This window comes from Choristoneura fumiferana, chromosome 23 (assembly GCF_025370935.1).
Source record: "Choristoneura fumiferana chromosome 23, NRCan_CFum_1, whole genome shotgun sequence".
Taxonomy (NCBI): domain Eukaryota; kingdom Metazoa; phylum Arthropoda; class Insecta; order Lepidoptera; family Tortricidae; genus Choristoneura; species Choristoneura fumiferana.
The window spans coordinates 4,047,207-4,068,735 of record NC_133494.1 but is presented as its reverse complement, the minus strand read 5'-3'; the positions used below and the strand labels follow the sequence as shown (position 1 = coordinate 4,068,735).

Below are 21,529 nucleotides of genomic sequence, written 5' to 3'. Positions count from 1 at the left end.
CGAGCGCGGGCACTGATTCACTTAGCCGAACGCAACACCCGACTACCGCTCTCTCCCTCCAACACCAAACTAAACTATACCTCCGTCTCGCACACACGTACTAAAGAAACAAACGAGCAAGCGAGACGGCACCACACATTTCTTTCCAACTAGATTTGCATGCGAGCAAAGTTTATGTTCTCGTTTCGTTAATAATTTATACGTTTGGAAATACTTTTAGCCGAAAAAGATTGCTTGAAACGGAATGAAACGACCACCATGGCGGATAATCGAATTGGCTTGATCACTAATTCCTTGTAAGCAGCGTTTTGAGATGTTTTTAACTGGCTTTGGATTAAAAATAAATTTGTTTGTCACTAGTTTCTATTCAACTTGCTGTGTATAATAAATGGTAATATTGCAATTTTTTTATTATTTTGTAAGTTGTATTTACTAACTCACTTCTAGAGATTGGATTCATTTAATAATTATTTAAATGGTTTATAGGTACAGTGCCTAGCTCAGCTCTACCTATTATCCCGCTGGTTTATAGGTACAGTGCCTAGCTCAGCTCTACCTACTTCCCGCTATACCTACATATACAATATACCTATTAGAAGTACGATAGGTACGAGTATAAGTAGGTAGTACATGAAATCGGTAGAAAATTTTAGTTATTAAAAATAATTAAATGGTTAATTATAAGCATTTATTTAACAATAATAAAAAAATGTATAAACAAGTTTGCAAATAAACTCTACCTACTATTCTAAATAAAATCTGTACGACGTCTTTACCTTAAAGTTTGGTTTATATGTTTTTTTTATCATTCAATTATATTAAATGAAATCTTTGTCAAATAGTAGATTGTACAAGAAGTGCACAAAATGCTCTATTTTACCCGAAACGTTTGCCAGGTACGGTACACCTATATAGTTAAATCGAGGGTACTTATAAGGGATTTCAGGAACAAGTTGTACACTCTGCAGGTGCAGGTGGTAGGACCTTGTGCAAGGTCCGCCCGGATTGCTACCACCATCTTGCTCGCTAATCCTGCCGTGAAGCAGCAGTGCTTGCACTGTTGTGTTTCGGCGTGGAGAGTAAGACAGCCGGTGAAATTACTGGCACTTGAGGTATCCCATCTTAGGCCTCTAGGTTGGCAAAGCATCTGCAATAAATACCCCTGGTGTTGCAGATGTTTATGGGCGGTGGTGATCTCTTACCATCAGGAGACCCACTTGCTCGTTTGCCATCCAGTCAAATAAAAAAAAAACTGTTTTTCAAATCTATATTGCGAGGAATTATATAAATTAAACAGCAACAGTGCAAGGTTAGGTTAGGGAAAGCAAAAAGTTGCTTTATGTTGCCTACATCCAGGTTAAATAAGAAGTTGACATTTCAGACGTTTTGTAACTGGCCCTATACTATGAAGTGCAAAATTCGAACTTCGTATCTTGCCGTCCCGCTGATGCTAATATTATTTAATACGAGAGTGAGAGGGACGGTACGATTCGAACTTCGATTTTCTAATTTCGTAGTAGCCCCCCAGGATGAGGACTTCAGCGGCGAAGTTAGCGATTGAGCGTACTTGCGAGTTCAACTGCGTGAACTTGGCCTTCAACATTTCCACACTCAGGATCAGGTTTAACCTTAACTTGTAACCTATAAATGTTAATTTTTAACCTGGAGCACCCTGGAGTTAGAAGTCCTGTAGATATATTTTATTATGTACTTACTTCAGGGATTTCGCAAACTTAGGGGCTGTTTCACCATCCATTGATAAGTGTTAACTGACGGTTAAATGTGATGCCGTTTCTATCTATTCGAATAAAACAAATAGAGACGGCATCACATTTAACCGGCAGTTAACACTAATCAATGGATGGTGAAACAGCCCCTTAAACTACAATTTTGATGAAAATTGCTATTTGTTTTAGGGGGGAGGGGGGGGTTATTTATATATTTATCAATAAAAATTAGGTAGGTAAAGCATTATAGTAAAAACTAATCTCTATAAAATTCAATATGCCTACACCTACATACAAAAAACACCAAAAAGACATAAGTATAAAAAATATATTACATAAGTATTTAGCGATTTTTAAAGGTCTTCAACAATCGTTTTACCTTGGTCTTATCTCTAGGAAAACGCATGGTTTTGACTAAGAAGATTTCATTTGAATACAGCCTGTATAAAAGACGTGAAGCAGCAGCGCTTGCACTGTTGTGTTTCGGCGTGGAGAGTAAGACAGCCGGTGCAATTACTGGCACTTGAGGTATCCCATCTTAGGCCTCTAAGTTGACAACGCATCTGCAATACCCCTGGTGTTGCAGATGTTTATGGGCGGTGGTGATCTCTTACCATCAGGAGACCACTTGCTCGTTTGCCATCCAGTCAAATAAAAAAAAAACTTCCCTAACATCGACACATAATCAAATGGAGCAGGTTTATTTTGAACATGAAACTACCGTGAGACTCACTCATATTAAATATAATGACCCGGATAACTCACGTCTTAAATCGAGTTTAGTCAGTTTCGTCGGGTAGTCGCGCGAGCAGAGCGGCGGCGCGCAGTGCGCGTGTTGCAGCGCCGCTGAGTCGCGTTGCTCCGAAGACGAAGGGCTACGGATTAGCCCGAAACATGTCGAGCTAAACTCGATTTAAGACGTGAGTTATCCGGGTCATTATATTTAATATGAGCAGGTTTATTAACGTAACTCGTTAGTAGAATATCTTCGCCGTAAACAGAAGCGTAACTCGATATCAATGGGTAATGAGTAACACAATTAGGAGGTGTGAGCCCGATAAACGAATTACGTTAAGGTGATCTGGCCCTGTACTACGAAGTGCAAAATTCGAACTTCGTCTCTTGCCGTCCCGCTGCCGCTTACGTTATTCAATACGATAATGAGAGGGACAGTACGATACGAACTTTTATTTTCGAATTTCGTTAAACCCCCCGGGTCCCGAACGCCACCGGAATAGCCGAACGACCATCGGAAGCCTTCATTAATTAATGAGTAACATTAATATATTTTATTAGAATAAGGTATGCATTAATCGGTAGTCTTCCCGTGCAAACTGAAACTGACCGTGATAAAGGATCGTGATATACCTTAGCTACGATACGATAGTGATCAGTGCATCTTCCTACTATATATTAATATTATAAATGTGAAAGTTTGTGAGTGAGTGAGTGAGTGACTATGTGAGTGAGTGAGTATACTTGTTACTTCTTCACGCTGCAACGGATGGACGGATTTGGATGAAATAATGATGTTTATAACCTAGATTAAAACATAGGATACTTTTTATCCCGATATTCCCACGGGATAGGGATAAAACCTCTACATAACAACCGCAGGGCTTAGAGTCATGAAATTTGGTATGTAGAAAGCTGGACGTCTGGAATAACACAGGCTACTTTTTTCCCGATGTTCCCGCGGGATAGGGATAAAATCTCGAAATAACAACCGCTGGGTTTAGAGTCATAAAATTTGGCATGGGTGTTTTAATTTAATGTCAATGAAAACCACGATGTAATTTTAGGGATTTCCCACGAGAATTTAATAAAATCCAGGAATTAAAATTCAACTGCTGCATATAATGATTTATGCGTGCGAAGCCGCGGGTAAACGCTAGTATTCTAATAATTACATTATATTTTTTCTTTTACAAATATACAATTTTACTCGCAAATGTGATGAAAAACATTGTATGTCGCACGGGCGGTACTAGAATTACGAACATCGACTCATTAAAGCCCTCAGTATTCGACTTCTAATAGACTCTCGTTCGTAATTCCATATTTACCGCCCTTAAGACACAATGTACCTACTATGGGTAGTAGGTATAGATCCGATTTCTTCGCCCTCAAATTTATAAAAATGTGTACCTCCTTGTACCTAGAGATGTCGGCGGCCGATCGTAAAATCCGCCAGATCACGAAATTCCTAGGCATATTGTGAAATGGCGCTATTTCATGAATTGGCTAAGGGGCATCCGCCATATCGTTTAAAACTCACCGTTCAACGACTTGCCTAGTGACGTTTAGGCAGATCATGAAATTCCTATGCATATCGTGAAACGCCGCCATTTCATGATTTGTCCAGTTCAGGCAGATCATGAAATTCCTAGGCATAATCATGAAACGCCGCCATGTCGGATCTGGTCACAATTCATATTAACCACGATTCATATCACGATGTGCCCGGTATAGAGCTAGGAATATCAACGAACGCGTTGCTCCAATCGATCTGCCGTATTGTTTCTCAGGCATATCGTGATATGCCTGGCAACTTTTAGGCATTTCACGAGATGCCTAGGAATTTCGTGATCTGGCGGATTTTACGGTCGGCCGCCGACAGAGACACCTAATCAATTTTCACCTGGACCTTAATCTATCCAATTAACGGTCATTCTGTTAGCCGGGCTACCTCATACGTGACCGATTTACCAATCTCTCACCTTACCTTAATAGAGATACCTACCTGTGTAGCCAGCACAGAAAAAAAGGCGTACGAGTAAATTTACAACATGAAATGTATTGAAACTAAAATATTGTTTAATGAGCACCAAAAATCATTGTAAATCGGTTTTGAAAAATAATATTTTGTTAAGTGTCTTAATTAAGTTCCCAATCCGCACTAGGCCCGCGTGGGAACTACGGCCCAAGCCCTCTCATTCTGAGAGGAGCCCTATGCCCAGCAGTGGGACGTATATAGGCTGGGATTATAATTATGATTATAAGTTTCCTTCAGGATTCTTCTCTACAAAGGTTCACAGGTAAGTAAAAGTGCTTGTTTTGTTCTATTTTACAAACCTCCTTTAGCCATTCGGTTGGCATCCACCATTTTTAAAAATCTCGCAAGTGGTGCGGCCATGTTGAAAAAAACTCCGTTGAGAGCGCGCGGATTAATTTCGCGAATTCGCAAATTTAGTAAAAAATATCACCAAAATTATCACGATCGAAATGACAGAATAATTGTAATAGCCTAAACTGAACAAACATTATGAATTTCACTATAAAAATTGTCAATTTGGATGCCTAAAATGTGTTTTTTTTTTGTAAAGCCGCTATTACATAAATTTATCAATAGGTAAATAATTACAGTCTCTTGTTTTTTTATTGTATAAGAGATTTTCCTAGAAAAATCTGCTCTTCGCCTATAAGTATATCTTATATATATATATAAATAAAAATAAATCGTAAAATGTGTTGCTAAGCGCAAAACTCGGGAACCACTGGTCCGATTTCGCTAACTCTATTTGTGTTGTGTTCGTTACTGCCTGGAGAAGGTTTTTATGGAAGAAAATACAGAAAAAATACAACGGGGGCGAAGCCGCAGGCAACAGCTAGTTTTGAATATTTATGCTCTACATTGCTTACTTCGAGTGTAGTGTGCATGACTACTGACTGACACAGTTGAGTTCCAACTTTTTCACTCGATTGCTCGAAGGAGCTTATGTTTTATGTGTTTGAAGGGGGTTATGTTTTTTCAGCGAGTACTGCCTTTTCGCAACGTAACGTTTGGCAACCTGTTTCATTTCGCAACTTTTCATTTCGCAAACTCTAAAACTGTAAATATTTCAGGATTTATTTCAGGGCCATCGTGTAGAACCGTTTAGGTTTGGTTAGGTTACTTTTATAAAAATCCTGATATATTTACAGTTTCAGAAATATTTAACAGTTGGGAAATGAAAAGTTGCGAAATGAAACAGGTTGCCAAACGTTTTTCGACGAAACATTAGTAAACCTTTTTCGAGGCATTTTCGTTTATTCGTCCATCTGTCCATTTGTCGTACTTAGAATCTTTGTACCTACCTCTTCTAGAAAACTTTTCTTTGGCGCGGGTATATTACCTAAATAGATACACTCATTAATCACGTCGATAAGTAAAATCTTTGAAAATAATAAAGAGTAGGTACAGTCACCAGCACCAATATCTGACACAACAAGCGTGCATAAATATCTGATACGACTCTATTTCTAGAGCCGGAAGGACGTATCAGATATTTTTGCTCGCTCCGCTGTGGCAGATATTTATGCTGGTGACTGTACCTCCCCAGGACGAATTTCGAAGTGCGAGAAATTAAATACAATACAGATGTAAAGTAACTGACCACCCGGTATTAAAATTTAAACAACTTTGTTCTTCTTTGAGCTTGATCATCCGAAATAACAGCCAAATTTGCAAGAACAATACGACATTATGGAATATTCTCGGACTATCCAAAATAAGCTTCTTAATACTTGATAAGCAATCGTTTCAACGTCTGATTCTTTAATCAGAGCGCTGATTCAAAATTTACTTGTCTCGTGTAGTCGCTGACAAAGCTAACTTTGCTGTTGGATTTTCTCAAACCACCGCAGATTCAGCTTTATTTCTAAGGTAACAGCGCGAGGTAGATAGTTTTTGAATTGTAAACAAATGACAGTGGAGGTGTAAGTGACAATAAAACGGGAGCTTAGCTCTCGGGGCCGTCTTCAAGTGGAACGGTGAAGCGAGAAAGAATCGGCGCAGACAAAACACTAGTGGTCTCCCTCGCTCGCTAGGAAAACTAAGTATTTTCTTCTCTTGCTTGCTTCCCCCGCTACATAATTCATTTGGAACGGGCACACTTAAAAAATTGGCTGCGTTGCCGTACGAGTTTAGCGGCGAATGGTGTTTGCGGGGGTAGCTACTGAAATGAAAATGATAATAATATGGTAAATGATTTCATTTAAATAGCCATTTTGGAGTAATCGTGGGGGTGTAATGGCGCGTGGCTGTCCGCTTTTAGTTGGTGCTGCATTTATTTTCTCTCTTTATTGCCTCTTGGCTTTTATTGCTTTTATGCTGGCCATACATATTCAACGTCGGCATCCTGTCTGTGTGCTTGACAACGTTGTCGTTTAAAAGTATTGACGTTTCGCGGGTGATTCGATCGCTTCGGTTTTTTTTTAACTTTGAAGGTACTGGCAGCTGAGGTTTTTCCGTCTTGCTAAAACGTGGGTGAAATGAAAAAGCGAGTGTACTTTTACAGTCGAGTTCATAAGCTTGTGAGCAAATATTTGATCAAAAATATCTGAACACGACTCTATTGTTAACGGCATAGAAGTGTCCAAGGCCGGCAAAGCACCATCAGTTCTAATGGTAGGTAGGTACTTAGGTACTGTAGATTAGTTACCTATCCATGGGTGGCGGTGATAACTTGACATCAGATGAACCGCATGCTCATTTGTCTATTTTTTTGTCTAGTATTTGCCACCTCAGTCGTCTAGTTAGATATGAGATGGCATAAAAATAAGATATGGCATTAAAAAAATTAAATTTATTTTTGCAGCAAAGTACCTAATTGATAACTTAACCTGGTAGGTAGGTCTTCAGGCTAAAATAAAGTTTTTTTATAATAATCTATCTATACTTAATATTTTTCTTTTAAGGTATCAACAATTATAATTATAAGTCAGTCAGTACATTCACATTTGAAATCGGTTAATGTTTGTGTTTCTAGAAAACATTTTTTTTCTTTAAACACGGATCTCTAAAACATTTAAATTAAGTCTCGAGCATAATTAAAATTATGTTGCCATCCAAAAATTCTTTAGGGGAGGACGGGGTCCAAGTTCCCTCCCGAGCACTAATGCCCGTTAATTTAAAAAAAAAGGTTACACGATACGTGTGAAGTGTGCCGTTTGAGCATCAGGTGACGCGCCGCGCTGGCGCCCATCTTAGTTACTCCAGCGCCGGCGGCTAAGTGGCGGTGTGGACCGAGTTCGTAAAACACCACGTGAGTAAATTTTTTCGTGTTTAAACTTTTTGGTCTATTTTTGTTAGTTATGGCCCGATTTACATGTAACTTTCCTATTTTGTAGTGACATTAGTAATGTGTCTTGTAGCTCAAGTGTTTTTTTTAATTCATTCTATTGAATTGGTGGTTTGGCAGTATTTGTAAAAAATGAAATTTGGGGTTGGATGTTCCCTCCCGGAGGGGCTGCTTGTTCCGCGGAACAACTTACCCCAACGAACCTTCAATGTTACCTACCTATAATTTTTAAGACCATTTTTATTTATTTTTAGGATGCGTACCTACAAACGAAAGTCAGATAGAGGGAAAACCTCCGAAACATTACTGCGTCAAGCTGCAAATGCTGTCATGAATGAGGGAAAAAAGTAAAAACACTTGCCAGAGAACTGTTGCCACATGACGCTACGTCGATTTGTTAATAAATTGAAAGCCGGTAAAGATCCTACTACAGGATATAAATGCAGGACAGTATTTACTGTGGAACAGGAGAAACAGCTAGTGGACTACATTTGAAGGTGTTCCTCAATATACTTCGGCTTGCTGCCAGGAGAAGTGCGAAAACTCGCATATGAATGTGCTGTAAATTTTAATTTGAACAATATTCCCCCTTCGTGGCACAAGAATTGTGAAGCTGGTGCTGACTGGTTCACTGGATTTATTTGCAGATTTGTTTATCTGCAGATTACCAGTTATTTTATTTTTTTAAAGTTAGTTTTGAATCTTATAAGATTTCTAACTTGATGAATGTCAAATATGACTTAAAAGTTAAAAGAAATGGTTATTTGGAGGTTTCCAGTGTTTTTTTGTTGTTTTTAAAGTTCAGTTATAAATCTGACAGTAATAATAATACATAACATATCATAAATATCTGTCCCTGTAAGTTAATAGATCTCAATTGTTAGTTAATTTGATAAAAAGTTTATCTGAAGATTACCAGTTATGTTATTTTTTAAAGTAAGTTATGTATCTTACAAGTTTTTTAACCTGATGAATGTCAAATATGACTTAAAATTTAAAAGAAATGGTTATTTGGAGGTTTTCAGGTTTTTTTTGTTATTTTTAAAGTTCAGTTATGCATCTGAGAGAAATTATAATATAAAACATATTATAAATACATTTAATGATTGTTTTATTAACGAAAACCCATTTTATTCTCACGTTATATTTTCATAATCTAAGCGGAACAATTTGCCTCACGGGTGGAACAACTCGCCCCAAAGCGGGGCTGAAAGTTCCACTCCGAAATTTGTCAAAAAAATCTGTAAAAAAATAACTACTGAGATATTGGCCCAAATCACTATAATATTACAAAAACCGATAGACAACTCTTTGATATTTCTACATATCAAAAATGCATCCTATCATTTTCATAATGAAATTCCATGTTATTGGAAAATCGGCACTTGCAGCCCCAAATTCTTTACCTTTCGCCGTCGTCCCGTTTCTTAACCTCCCGAGCACTAATGCCCGTTAATTAAAAATTAACATTAAATGGTTTACACCATTACGGGGGCAGGTAACCCTGGTGGGATTAACAACTCGTTATAATTTAATGCTGGCAACATTATTCTTTTCTTAATGCTGGGGTCACACTTGCGCCTGGCGTCAATATTTGATTTTGGAGCTGTTTGGATCTCCTAAAAAATATGACCCTCACAAAACAAGTGACCTAAGAGGAACAAACCGTGGAGGGGAACGTGGAACAGCCAAGTCTACCTACCTTTTGACTAAGATACACAGTTATTAAAGTTACCTTGTAGTTACTCGTATGTAAGTAGGTAGGTAGGCAAGTAACTGGACGCTTCGTAAATTCTCAATTTCTGTTAACTTATTATCAATTTAACAGTGAAAGTCTATGAACATGTGATGTCAGTCTTGACAACCGATTTAACATAAAACTTTTTTAAAAAGAAAGAAAGAAAAAAAGAAAAGTCATAATACTTACCTACAAATAACCCTACTTTCTTCGCAGTCGGTAAACTAGCAATTTCCAAAAAACCGATGACTGGCACAAAACACTTCCATAATAACGATATCAATGCGTAATTGTATCTATTCTTTGTGTCTGGAACAACCCCGCATTAAGGGGCTGTTCGAGCCCCGTGATTTATTCGAGAAAGCTTTTAAACCCTTGCGGTGGCCATTGTTGTTACTATGGGTCATTTGCTGGTGCGACTTGCTCTATTAATTTATTGTGTTTTTTTGCATTGTTTTTGATATGGACGAGAGGATGAAATGTGATTGGAATAAGATTTCCGCCTAATAAACGATACAAAATAACGATACCTAACGACACGCCCCGGGCGAAAAAAATCCATAAAAAATAATACTGAATAATACATATGTAATGTTTATGTTGTGTTCCATAAAACAGGCTTCAAAATATACTGTTGCAGGTGCAGGCCAAGGCCTGCAAGCTAGCAAGACAACAGTCTTCACGGGACAACCTAGTCCCAAAGTAAGCTCATAGCAAAGCTTGTGTTATGGGTACTAAGCAACGGAAAAATATAATTATATAGATAGATACATACTTAAATACATATTAAACACCCAAGACCCGTGAACAAACATTCGTATTTTTCATACAAATATCTGCCCCGACACGGGAATCGAACCCGGGACCTCAAGCTTCGTAGTCAGGTTCTCTACCACTAGGCCATGATCGTCTAAATAAATGAAGAGTATAAATGAAGTTTTTAAATATGTACCTATCAAAAATGTCGATCGCAGCGGCTCCCTGACGACTTTACAAATTTACATCATGAGAACCAGCGTCGATTAATTATGATGAATGTTAACGTGTATGTACCCTAGGTACTTATATCTAATATAGGTAATTCACATATCATTTATTATTCGACGATCGGATGACCAAGCGGTTAAAGAACTTGCCCACTAAGCTTGAGGTCCCGGGTTCGATCTCCGGCTGGGGCAGTATGAATACCTAATCACAGAATAGATAATAGCTAGTACAAGTACAAGTTTGTTTTAGGGTCTTGGATGTTAAATATGTATTTAAGTATGTATTTCTAATATATAAAATTCTCGTGTCACAGTGTTTGTGACCACACTCCTCCGAAACAGCTTGACCGATTTTTTTTTCGTGTATATTCGGTAGGTCTGAGAATAGGACGTAAACTATTTTTCATACATCTACGCAGACGGAGTCGCGGACTACAGCTAGTTCATCTTTAAAAGTATGTTTATCCGTTGCCTAGTATCCATAGTAGGTACAAGCTTTGCTTAGTTTGGGACAATGTAAAAAATTCAGTGTTCTAGCTTTAACTATAACCAAATTATAGGTTGAAAAAAGCCTGAATGGCTTCGAGAAAAGTATGGTGTTTTGTGCTTTTGTTTTGTTTTGCTCGACTTGGCGGGGGCACTGCCCTACAGATTGCTAATCGAGTGTAGATCACGTGTATACATTTAGTGTAGTTACATTTAATTAAGTCCCGACGCGATCGCGAAGTTGGAAGGCCGTAACATAAGACAGAGCAATTTGAAAACGCTTCGCGGCCCTACCGATTAATCTAGCACAGACCTGCCTTGCCACCAGGGCTTCAAATACCGGTAAAAAGTTGGTAACGTTATCGCTGTCAAACAGATTTACCGTTAAATCGTAATTAACGTTAAATGATTTACCGTTACTTATACAACTTTTTACCGGTATAAAAATGGTAACGTTATCAGCTATTCATAAAATTAACGTTAACTCAAAAGTATCATTAAATCATAAAGTAAATTTAATTTACCCTTAGATTATACTATATTACTTAGATACACAATCAGACGGAAAAAATGAGTACTACAAAACTCGGAAGTTTTGACCATAGATTGTGTCATTTGTCAACAATGGCTAAATGCTGCGTAAAAAAATGTGTGAATACCGGCTCAAAAATGAGAAAAATAGGATGGGATATCTTGTTTTGTAAGTTCTACTGATTCATCAGTAAATACTGGGTACATACATATAGAGCAATTTTATGAATTTGAATTATTGTTAGCTATATTGGCATCAACCTGAATATAGCTGCAAATGTCACGTTGACCGTGTTTGTTAAAATATGAAGTTTTCTTCGGGACTGTGTATCTAAGTAAATATAATAATCTAAGAATTTACCCGTAAAATTACCGGTAAAGTAACGTTAATTGGGTAACGATACTATAATGTTCAGTTATCAACTAACGTTTCATTTTAATACCGGTACTGGGTATTTATATGATTTTAACGTTACTTATAATGTGAATTTGGTAACGTTAACAAGCCCTGCTTGCCACGCTGTAACGCCAAGGAACCGTCGAAATACTCAATGATGCTGACATGATGCTGACTCAATATTTTCATTTTGACGGATTGTGCGATTATGTGGCAGACGCTTTATATAATTCGAACTACTAACGCCATCTAGCGGTAGTATTGAAAGAATACTGGAATAATGACGAGTATAATAAATGATGTTTGCAAACTATCATAGATGTATTAAAATTTCATCTCTTTTTTTCGCTATTATAAATTTTATATAACACAAAACATAATTTTATTTGTTTTTGAACTTGACAATGAAAAACAATCTACTCGCTTTGGACTGCCATCTCTTGATCACGTTTAGTACTAAAGCTGTTAGGGTAAAGCAGTGAATCGTTTGCATACTCTTATAAAATATCAATGCATAAATAATAAACGAATTAAAAAAAATGTGACTAATTAAATACTAAAAGAATTATTAGCATATAGTTTAGTATCAGTATGTGATTTATTTTGACAAATAATTAAACATATTGTAATTACCGCCAAAATAAGGTGGCGTTGCTGACATTTTGTGAACCCCGCTACAGGAAGTGAGTGTTGTAGGTGCTACGCAGGCGCAAATTGACCTTTCGGTTGAAGAACCCGTCGGTCACATGTGAGTGTCGATAAATATCTTAGTTTTATCGTGATTCCTTTAAAAATCGTTGTGATTACTATTTTTGTAAGTATGTTACATGAAGAAGATTTTTTCACGGTGATAGGGCGAATTTATGGTGTGGTTCTTGTGTAAATAAGGAAAATGTTAGCACCGCGGCGCCGGCACGTTTGTCAAACGCTATTTTTTTCGTTATCTCTTTCATTCAGTGTGATTGAACTCGCACGTTCTTTTTGCAACATTTATGTGATTGAAATCCTTGTGTAGTTTATTTAAAAAGGTGTGTGATTCATAAAATCCAAGTGCATTTTGTCGAAGACATGCTCAAGATGTCCTTTCGCTGCTCGCCACATGTTCGAGAGACCACACGGCTGGGCTCTTGTTCTCACCACGCCAGTTCAGGCCTGATTTTATTGTTCTTTATCTAAAATTTTGCATATTTTTGGATTCTAAGTCATTACTTTCTCGTACATTTTATCTTGATTCAATAAAGCGTACAAAGGTTTACTTTGCCTTGCGCTAGGTGGGGTTAAGTCGTCAAATTTTGCCATACCGTGAAAATCTGAGGCAGCTCTTACACGTATAGGTTAGGTATTTGTTGTGTATGACTTGACAAATTCGTGTTGGTGTTCCCTTATTATCCTTCAGGATACTATAACATCTGATATTTGCATCCATAGGTGATATTTTTCGACATGTCATTCGTCCACAGCAGTGACTATTATCAGCTAAACATATGGTGTGTTATACATTTCTACATATTAGTGGTGATTTCCCTGAGAATACGCGCTCATAACTTATTAATTTTCGTACTTACCTGCTTGCTTTATTGATCCTCTTATGCATTTGGTGTTAATGATAGTTCATTGACAGAACTTTGTGTAGTTAGTTACCACATGGCATATTTTGGCACATCTATTGTTGTCTTGTTTTGATCTGGTTTCATTCTTTAAATGGCTATTAAAATCCTTAATTTCAGAAAAAATGTAGGATGAGCTATGTGAATCACTTGGAATTCAGTCCCATGGTTTTTGTCTTAGGTGGGCTAGTTATGTTAGTGCAAAAACTACAATGAAATCTTGGTGATGAATTTTCTTTGCTATGTAGATCAACTAGATATTTCATTTTGATCTATGATTCATTTTACCTGTATGACAATCTAATGTTATCTTTGAATCATCTTCCTAGGAATTGGAATTTATTCTGTATGATGAACAAATTTTGTAAAACAAACAGAACAAAGCTAAGAAATCCAGTCATGCACATGTTCTTCATCAATAGGGTTTTGGTATCTAGAAGGCATGCAGAATATTCTCCAGTTGCCTTATGCAGACACCTATTAAGATTGCGAGCCCATAGAGTCGCGGGTGCGGTTCATACTGCTCCCGTGCTGAGGGTACTCGAACATCATACACCAGTCCCGACTATGCGTCTCACTGCACCACTGTGCTGAGGGATCACCGTACAGGGATACATTTAACCACTAGAAGCCTCACAATTAGTGGAACTAGTTGACCAGATAAAAAAGTTGCCAGACGTGAGGAATTTTTTTTTTCTGCATTATTGATTTTATACAAAAAGTGAAAATGTTTTTAAAATAATGTCATAATGAGATGTTTTCTATGAGTTTGCAGATTAGCCCATTCTTGTAGTACTGTACATAAAAAAGGTAGATTTTGCTCAAAGTTAGTGATTTATTTTCTGACTTTTTTTTACAATTTGTACAGCACCAATGCAGATTTAAAGTGACATAATATGAAAAATTGTCCTTGAAAAAAGTACATGGATCCACTGGTAGTGGTACCCAGTAATAATTCTGCTTTTATGGCCTCAATAAGAACAGCACTGCTTGAATATGGCAACATTTGGGCATATTGATTTGTCAAACTAATTAAGCTACTTTTGGACTTTCACTTTAATTGGTTTGCAAATTTGTACTTGTCTAGACCTAAAAGGTTCATTGACTTAGGTCAACAACCTCTGCTTTTTCGTCATATGTGTGAGTCACGCTCACGCATTGCAGTACTGCCAAGGTACTATTGGTTAGAGGGATCATGTCCAGTTTGAATGCAATACCTTGAAGATTGGTGTTTGATGAACCTTGGTCTGACCAAGTCTTTTTTTCACACCCTAAAGTGTGCTTTCAAAAGAACTCATTTCATCACTCCATGTTACTATAGGTTTTAAGAAAAATTTTATGTGGTTTCTGTGGCTGGACTTTATTAAAGTACAAATCTTTGCATTTCACAGATCACTCCAGACCGTAGTTAATACTCTAACACCACAAAATGGGTGACATCGAGGACACACACTTCGAGACCGGGGACTCCGGGGCTTCTGCCACCTTCCCCATGCAATGTTCGGCTCTGCGCAAGAACGGTTTCGTCATGCTCAAAGGTCGCCCCTGCAAGATTGTTGAGATGTCCACCTCTAAGACTGGCAAGCACGGTCATGCCAAAGTCCATTTGGTTGGCATTGATATTTTCAACGGCAAAAAGTAAGTTTATTTCTCATTTAGTGCTGTGTTTCTAACTAATGAAATATTGCAGAAGATAAGATTTCGTATTTTGAAGTCCTTTTTACATTTTTGTAGCATTTGGGAAAAGTCTAATCTCAAGCAAGACTAACATCAAATAGACCTCTTGTCAATAGTGCCATCTAGTGATATTATTAGTCAATATCATATTGGTAATTAATTATACATAACATTTACCAACAGAAAGTCAAACTTTTGTGTGTTTAGTCATGGCATGCAAAATTTAAGGCTATAGTCTTTTTTTCTGTAAAATTAGAATTCAAGACGATTCAGCAAGATTTTTTTTACTTCCTGCATAGAAGGATTAAAGTTGTTTATAAGGAGTGCTATTATAATTTTGGTTTTGTAGTGCCATCGTCTTTTTTGCAGTCTTATTATTATTATTTCCGTAATTTAATTTAAAATAAATTGATCTCATGACTACCTTGAACCTATCTATGAGACTATTAGCTACCTATGTGACATGATAGAAATAAAATGCAGCTTCATGTATTTAAGTATAATTTTGGTGTAATTAATATAATCTATTTTTGTTGTTTTAAAAAATATATCTCTTTAGAAAAGGTCAGGGGTTCCATAGTGATAATTGGAACTTGATTAAAATTTAATTTAGGTATTATTAATTTATCAGCAATCAATAAATTTTGTTGATCACTATTTTAGCACAAACATGGGTTAGGTTGTCTCTCAATTTTGCATAGATATAAAAAAGCATCTTAAGTATCTCCCATATTAAACTTACGTTATATTCTGAAAGATAGTTGTAGCTGTAAAATGGAGCATAACATAACTGAGGGGTCTCAGAATGACGTCACTGTGTGATCATGCAAGAATATATTACAAGAGGCATTCAACCAAGCATTGAAGGACAGCCAAGAGGCCCTTTATCAATTACATTCAATACATAGTTGCGAGAAATCAATTTCATTAGATAATTTCCATAACATTACCTTAACACATTCGGCCCCAGTGACACAATGTGTGTTCTTACTCCTATGCCAGTGACACGTATTTGTGACTGCTGAGGGATATACGCTATGCCTAGCGTAAGAGCTTAGTCACTAAGCTTTATTGGATTGCATTCGACTCCGGCAACGTTCCGCTAAGCCCTTATGCTATAAGTAGCCTTTAAATGGTACAAATTATTTTGACACAACATGCGAGTCGCTGGGTTGGAAGTAAGAACTAAAAAGTCACAGACATTGTGTCACTGCCCACTGGTACCGGAATGTATTATGTCTGTGACACGTATACGTCTCACTGGCATATAAGTGACTGTTGTGGGATATGCATAGGCATAGCGTAAGAGCTTAGTGGATTGTTGCCGGGGCCGAACGTGTTAACGCCTGTGTCTTTGATATCTGCAAGGATATTAGATACCAGGTTGAATCCTAAATAGTTTTCTTTGATATTTGCTAAATCGTCTACAGCAGACCTCTTTCTATCAAAATCCTATGAGTGAATGATTATAGTATTATGTTTTATAAAACAATTCATTTCTGCATCTAATTATGGATATTGTCCATGCTTTATTTCATTATCCGTGACATTAATAATATTCTATACTATTATTTGCTTTTATTAGCAATAGCAAGCCTATTGTGTAATAAAAACTTAACTTAATCTTAGGTATACCATTTGTATTTCAATTTGTCTAAAATTAACATAGTTTCCAACTCCACTCTACTCTTGAACTCTGAACTTTATTATTAGTTTGCTATGCGAGCCCATAGAGTCGCGGGTGCAGTTCATACTGCTCCCGTGCTGAGGGTACTCGAACACCATACACCAGTCCCGACTATGCGTCTCACTGCACCACTGTGTTGAGGGATCACCGTACAGGGATACATTAATTTTGAACTTTGAGCTTTATTATCCCTATTAGATTGTCAATAGCACAATAGTGATGCCGAAAAGTCGATGCTTTTTAGGATTACCGTAAAAGTACTCTTTTGTTTTAAAATCATGTTATTAAAAAGTAGCTTTTGATTTGAGTTGCTATAACAGTCACCAATATCCGACACAAAAAAGCGTGCATAAATGTCTGATACGACTATTACGGCCAGTAGGACGTGTCAGATATTTTTGCACAATGAAGGTACAAAACAAACCTAAGGCTGTATTTGGCAACCACTTTCTCACCACCTTCATAGAAATAGAATAAGCTTATAATTCTACAAGTCTTCAAACTTATAATAAACAATCTCCACCAGATACGAGGATATCTGCCCCTCCACCCACAACATGGACGTGCCTCACGTGAAACGCGAGGACTACCAGCTGACCGACATCTCTGACGACGGCTACCTGACCCTTATGGCTGACAACGGCGACCTTCGCGAGGACCTCAAGATACCGGACGGCGACCTCGGCACCCAGCTGCGCTCTGATTTCGACAGCGGCAAAGAACTGCTGGTGAGGAATCGACTATTTTACAAGCTTTTATTTAGTTCCAGCTGTCCTGTCCCGTTTTCATCTGTAGTCAAATCTTGCAAGTAGTCTGATTGATTTGAAATTTGGCATACTTATGTAAATCGCGTGACAATACAATAATCTGGTAGTCTGGCCAGGGTCGCCCCGCAGAATGGAACTCTTCAATGGTTAATGGCATCGACTTGAAATTTGGTATACAAAATGTGGTTTGGGTGACAATGCAAGCAAAGTCGACAAAAGGTACAGTCAGCAAAGAAGCATGTATTAAAAATGAAATTTTTACCAAAAAATATTTTTTGGAGGTGCATGCAAAAGGAAGACTTGAGAGACTCAGGAGCTGCGGTCTCAGAAGAATCGCGTCTCGAAAGTTTATCCTTTTATTCTTACACTCTATTAAAAATACCAAGTGCACTATCACAATTTCATAAAATCTATCATGCCCACATTAAATTAAGGTACTGTGCGACCACTGCAAACAAGCAACAGGGTCACCTGATGTTGTTCAAAGACAATTATTACATTAGAAGCAGAAATGTGTTATATACTTAGAAGACTAAAACTAGATATTCCTAATTTGCACGTGACATCTGCAAATGATTACGCCAAGTTTGCGCTACATTAAAGTTTTTCGAGCTGAGTCCGCACATCAATGCTTACTAGTAACTAGTTTAGAACTCTCGCAAAAGCAGCACATAGCATACTTGTTTACCAGATTTGTTGAAACGTGAAAAAGAAAGAAATAAAGAAGACCTTTATTCAGTAATACGGAAGACACACAAATACAATAAGATTACAAGAATACATTCTTGTATTCAACAGCTGTTGAAGATGATAGTAATTACGCAATATGAAGTAAAAAATTTGAACATAGCCCCATTCACTTTAATAGTGTTTAGTTGTCAGCAACAAAAATATGAATACAGCCAAAGTGCCAAAAATATGTATACACGATCTTAATGTTCAGGCAATAAAGTCAGGTAAAAACATATTTTTGGCGCTTTGGCTGTATTCATATCTTTGTTGCTGACTGTACGAGAGAAAGCGGGACGGTACGATTCGAATTTCAGAGTAGAGCCCCCCAAGAATTGTGTGTGACAATCATTTCTAAAATTGAAGTGGGCCTTTGACTTAAGTTTTCCAAATGAAATGAAAGGGTTCTCCACGAGTATAGAGTCTCTGATATGCTTCTGTGGTGTGTTGGTGCTAAATTTACTCGAACATCAACTTCTGCCGTTTACCTGAGATAGTGTTCTCACTATCTATATGGATTTCGGGCTAAGAATACATTTATTCCAACTATGTTTTTCATTGACACTTATCTTCTATGATGTAAATAAATTTCACCTGCAATTCATCCTGCACAAGTGATGTGATGTCATATCATCAAGTTTTATCATGACACTTCAAACATTATCAACTTAGCGAAAGTGATATTGAATGATTGAGTTCTTGTAATTTAGCAGATAATCCTTTGGGTTAGGTTAGGTTAAAAATATATGATTTAATACGATAAACTAAGCTCAAGGTTGTCCGTAAAATAAAAATACAGTTGTTTCTACATAATTATTCTTTTTTATGAAGAATAATAAGTTAATAGTTGTCATGCCTCGTTTTTAGGGTTCCGGAGCCAAAATGGCAAAAACAGAACCCTCATAGTTTCGCCATGTCAGTCTGTCTATCCGTCCGCGGCTTTGCTCAGGGACTATCAATGCTAGAAAGCTGTAATTTTACATGAATATATATGTAAACTATGCCGACAAAATGGTGCAATAATAAATAAAATAAAAAAATGTTACCTAATTTTTACCTCCATAGATGTAGTGGGGGTGATTTTTTTTTCTCGTCTAACCTTGTAATGTGGGGTATCGTTGGATAGGTCTTTTAAAACTATAGGGGGTTGCTAAAACGATTTTTCGATTCAGTGATTTATTTGCAAAATATTCCACTTTAAAGTGCAAATTACTGCTGGTGCCGGTGAAATTACTGGCACTTAAGGTATCCCATCTTAGGCCTCTAGGTTGGTAACGCATCTGCAATACTCCTGGTGTTGCAGATGTTTATGGGCGGTGGTGATCTCTTACCATCAGGAGACCCACTTGCTCGAATCATTAAAATCGAGTATTCCCCCCCCCCCCACTCTAAAATCTAAACCGGTTGGTGAAAAAATTCAGGATGGTAGTAAGTATATCAAATTTACAAGGAAAACTATAACGGCTAAGTATGCCTGAGGTATAAAATATACCTAAACTTGGAAGATTCCGTATAAAATACGAAATCCTTAGAAAAATATTACTTAATTTTTTCGTAATGGTTACGGAACCCTATTTCGGACGTGTCCGACACGCTCTTGGCCGGTTTTTTTATGACGGGAAATTTTGTGGTTAAATGTGTACAAGACATCTTTGGTTATGCAAAAGTTTGGAGAATATTATTTATTAACAATTCCTAATATGTGTAGAGTTTCTGATGTAGAAGTTAACATATTTTTCAATTGCGTCCTTCAATTTAAAGAATGATTGTGTCTAAACATCTCAAAGTATATTGAAACTGAATGCGGAAGGTTAAAATGACATTCCTAACATGACCTGTTATTTGTTCCAGTGTACCGTGCTGAAGTCTTGCGGCGAGGAGTGTGTGATCGCGGTGAAGGCAAACACAGCTCTCGACAAATAAACAACCAACTCAACATTTATAGGGATATAACAAGCGTATAATTTTTTTACAATCAAACACAACTCTTACATAAATGTAAAACATAATATTATGTATAATTTAACGTTAAATATAGTAGCGAGGCGCGGATCGTGCACACCATAGCGTCGGCGGTGGGTCTGGGAGCGTTTGCCTGCCTTTATAACATTCAAAGGCGAAGGAAGGTTGATCCTTCACTCTGTTTCGGGGTGCGCACTCTCGGCTCCACCGCTGGCGCCTTTCCGAGGTCTCGCCCTCACTGATAGCAATGATCACGCTGCACATGCGTTAGACGTAAAATGCGGTCCACTTGTTTTAAGGATTCGAATCTAGGGGTATTGTAGTAATTTGGAAGTCGTAAAAGGGCCTCTAGTCCCTCTTCCGAGAGATCGCTTGCGGACAAAGCGTTCGACGACGATTCCTTGCGTATTGTATGTCGGCGCGGCGGGCTGTGTCTCGGCAGAGGGAAGGTTGGTTGACTGAGCATAACGTCTAGGGTGCGCGCGATGCATGCGGTCAGTTGGCAGCGGCGATGGCGCCGCGCGACATTATTTATTGCGACGCTTGGCTCGCCAGCCGGAGCGGCTTGCCTGCCCCCGCGCCGCGCTCCGTCAACTTCTAGTTTGTTTTGTTTTGTTTGTTCTCTTTTCGCTTCGTCTTTGAACGTTACGTTGCTCCGCGAACCGCCGACAGTTTGTGGATCGACATTCGGTGATGAAATTAAAATTCCATGAGGTGGGATATTAAATGTTTTATAGTGATTTATAACCTGACGAAAAGATGGACGCAAACTCGAAGTTATTACCATATTTTAATGCTAAATTAATTGATACATAAAAATCAAGAAAAATAATAAAAAAAATAGAAATAAAGGAAATTCTTGAATGAGGTGTGTGATTCTTTGAGCGGTCGCCGCCGGGCCGGCGTGGTCTCGGCGACGTTATATCCCTTCATGTGTAACACTTGCCATCTGTTCAAATAAATATACGCTGACGAAGCTTGTACTGACGCGGCTCCTGGCTCCTTTGCAATGAACCCTCTTGTGCTAAACGACGAGGACTGTCGGCCGCGGCTGCGCGATGCCGCGCAACTGCCCTGCTCAGCGCCCGCACTCCGCCGCTTCGTTTCCTCTGCAACAGTACTCGTGAATGCGGCATCGCTAAGCGCGAGATCCGATCAGTCAAGACTGAAATG

General features: G+C 37.9%; 1 protein-coding gene across 3 annotated transcripts; it reads left to right on the top strand.

The window, feature by feature from the left end:
- The first annotated feature begins 12,567 nt into the window (after positions 1–12,567).
- Positions 12,568–21,220, top strand: eEF5 (eukaryotic translation elongation factor 5). 3 transcript variants are annotated; one of them, XM_074106028.1, is made up of 4 exons: positions 12,568–12,675; positions 14,926–15,172; positions 17,425–17,626; positions 20,246–21,220. In XM_074106028.1, exons 2-4 carry the CDS (start codon positions 14,964–14,966, stop codon positions 20,315–20,317), a joined length of 483 nt encoding a protein of 160 aa, XP_073962129.1. In that variant the 5' UTR covers positions 12,568–12,675; positions 14,926–14,963; the 3' UTR covers positions 20,318–21,220. The 3 variants fall into 3 exon arrangements, with proteins under 3 accessions (XP_073962129.1, XP_073962130.1, XP_073962131.1); XM_074106029.1 differs by having other exon boundaries at positions 12,636–12,741; XM_074106030.1 differs by lacking the exon at positions 12,568–12,675 and adding an exon at positions 12,864–12,955.
- The last annotated feature ends 309 nt before the right edge of the window (positions 21,221–21,529 follow it).

Excerpts from the sequence above, each read along its gene's own strand:
- eEF5 (XM_074106028.1), top strand. The coding sequence starts at position 14,964 with ATGGGTGACATCGAGGACACACACTTCGAGACCGGGGACTCCGGGGCT. Across the intron at positions 15,173-17,424 it reads GATATTTTCAACGGCAAAAA|ATACGAGGATATCTGCCCCT; the intron begins GTAAGTTTATTT and ends AATCTCCACCAG. Across the intron at positions 17,627-20,245 it reads ACAGCGGCAAAGAACTGCTG|TGTACCGTGCTGAAGTCTTG; the intron begins GTGAGGAATCGA and ends TATTTGTTCCAG.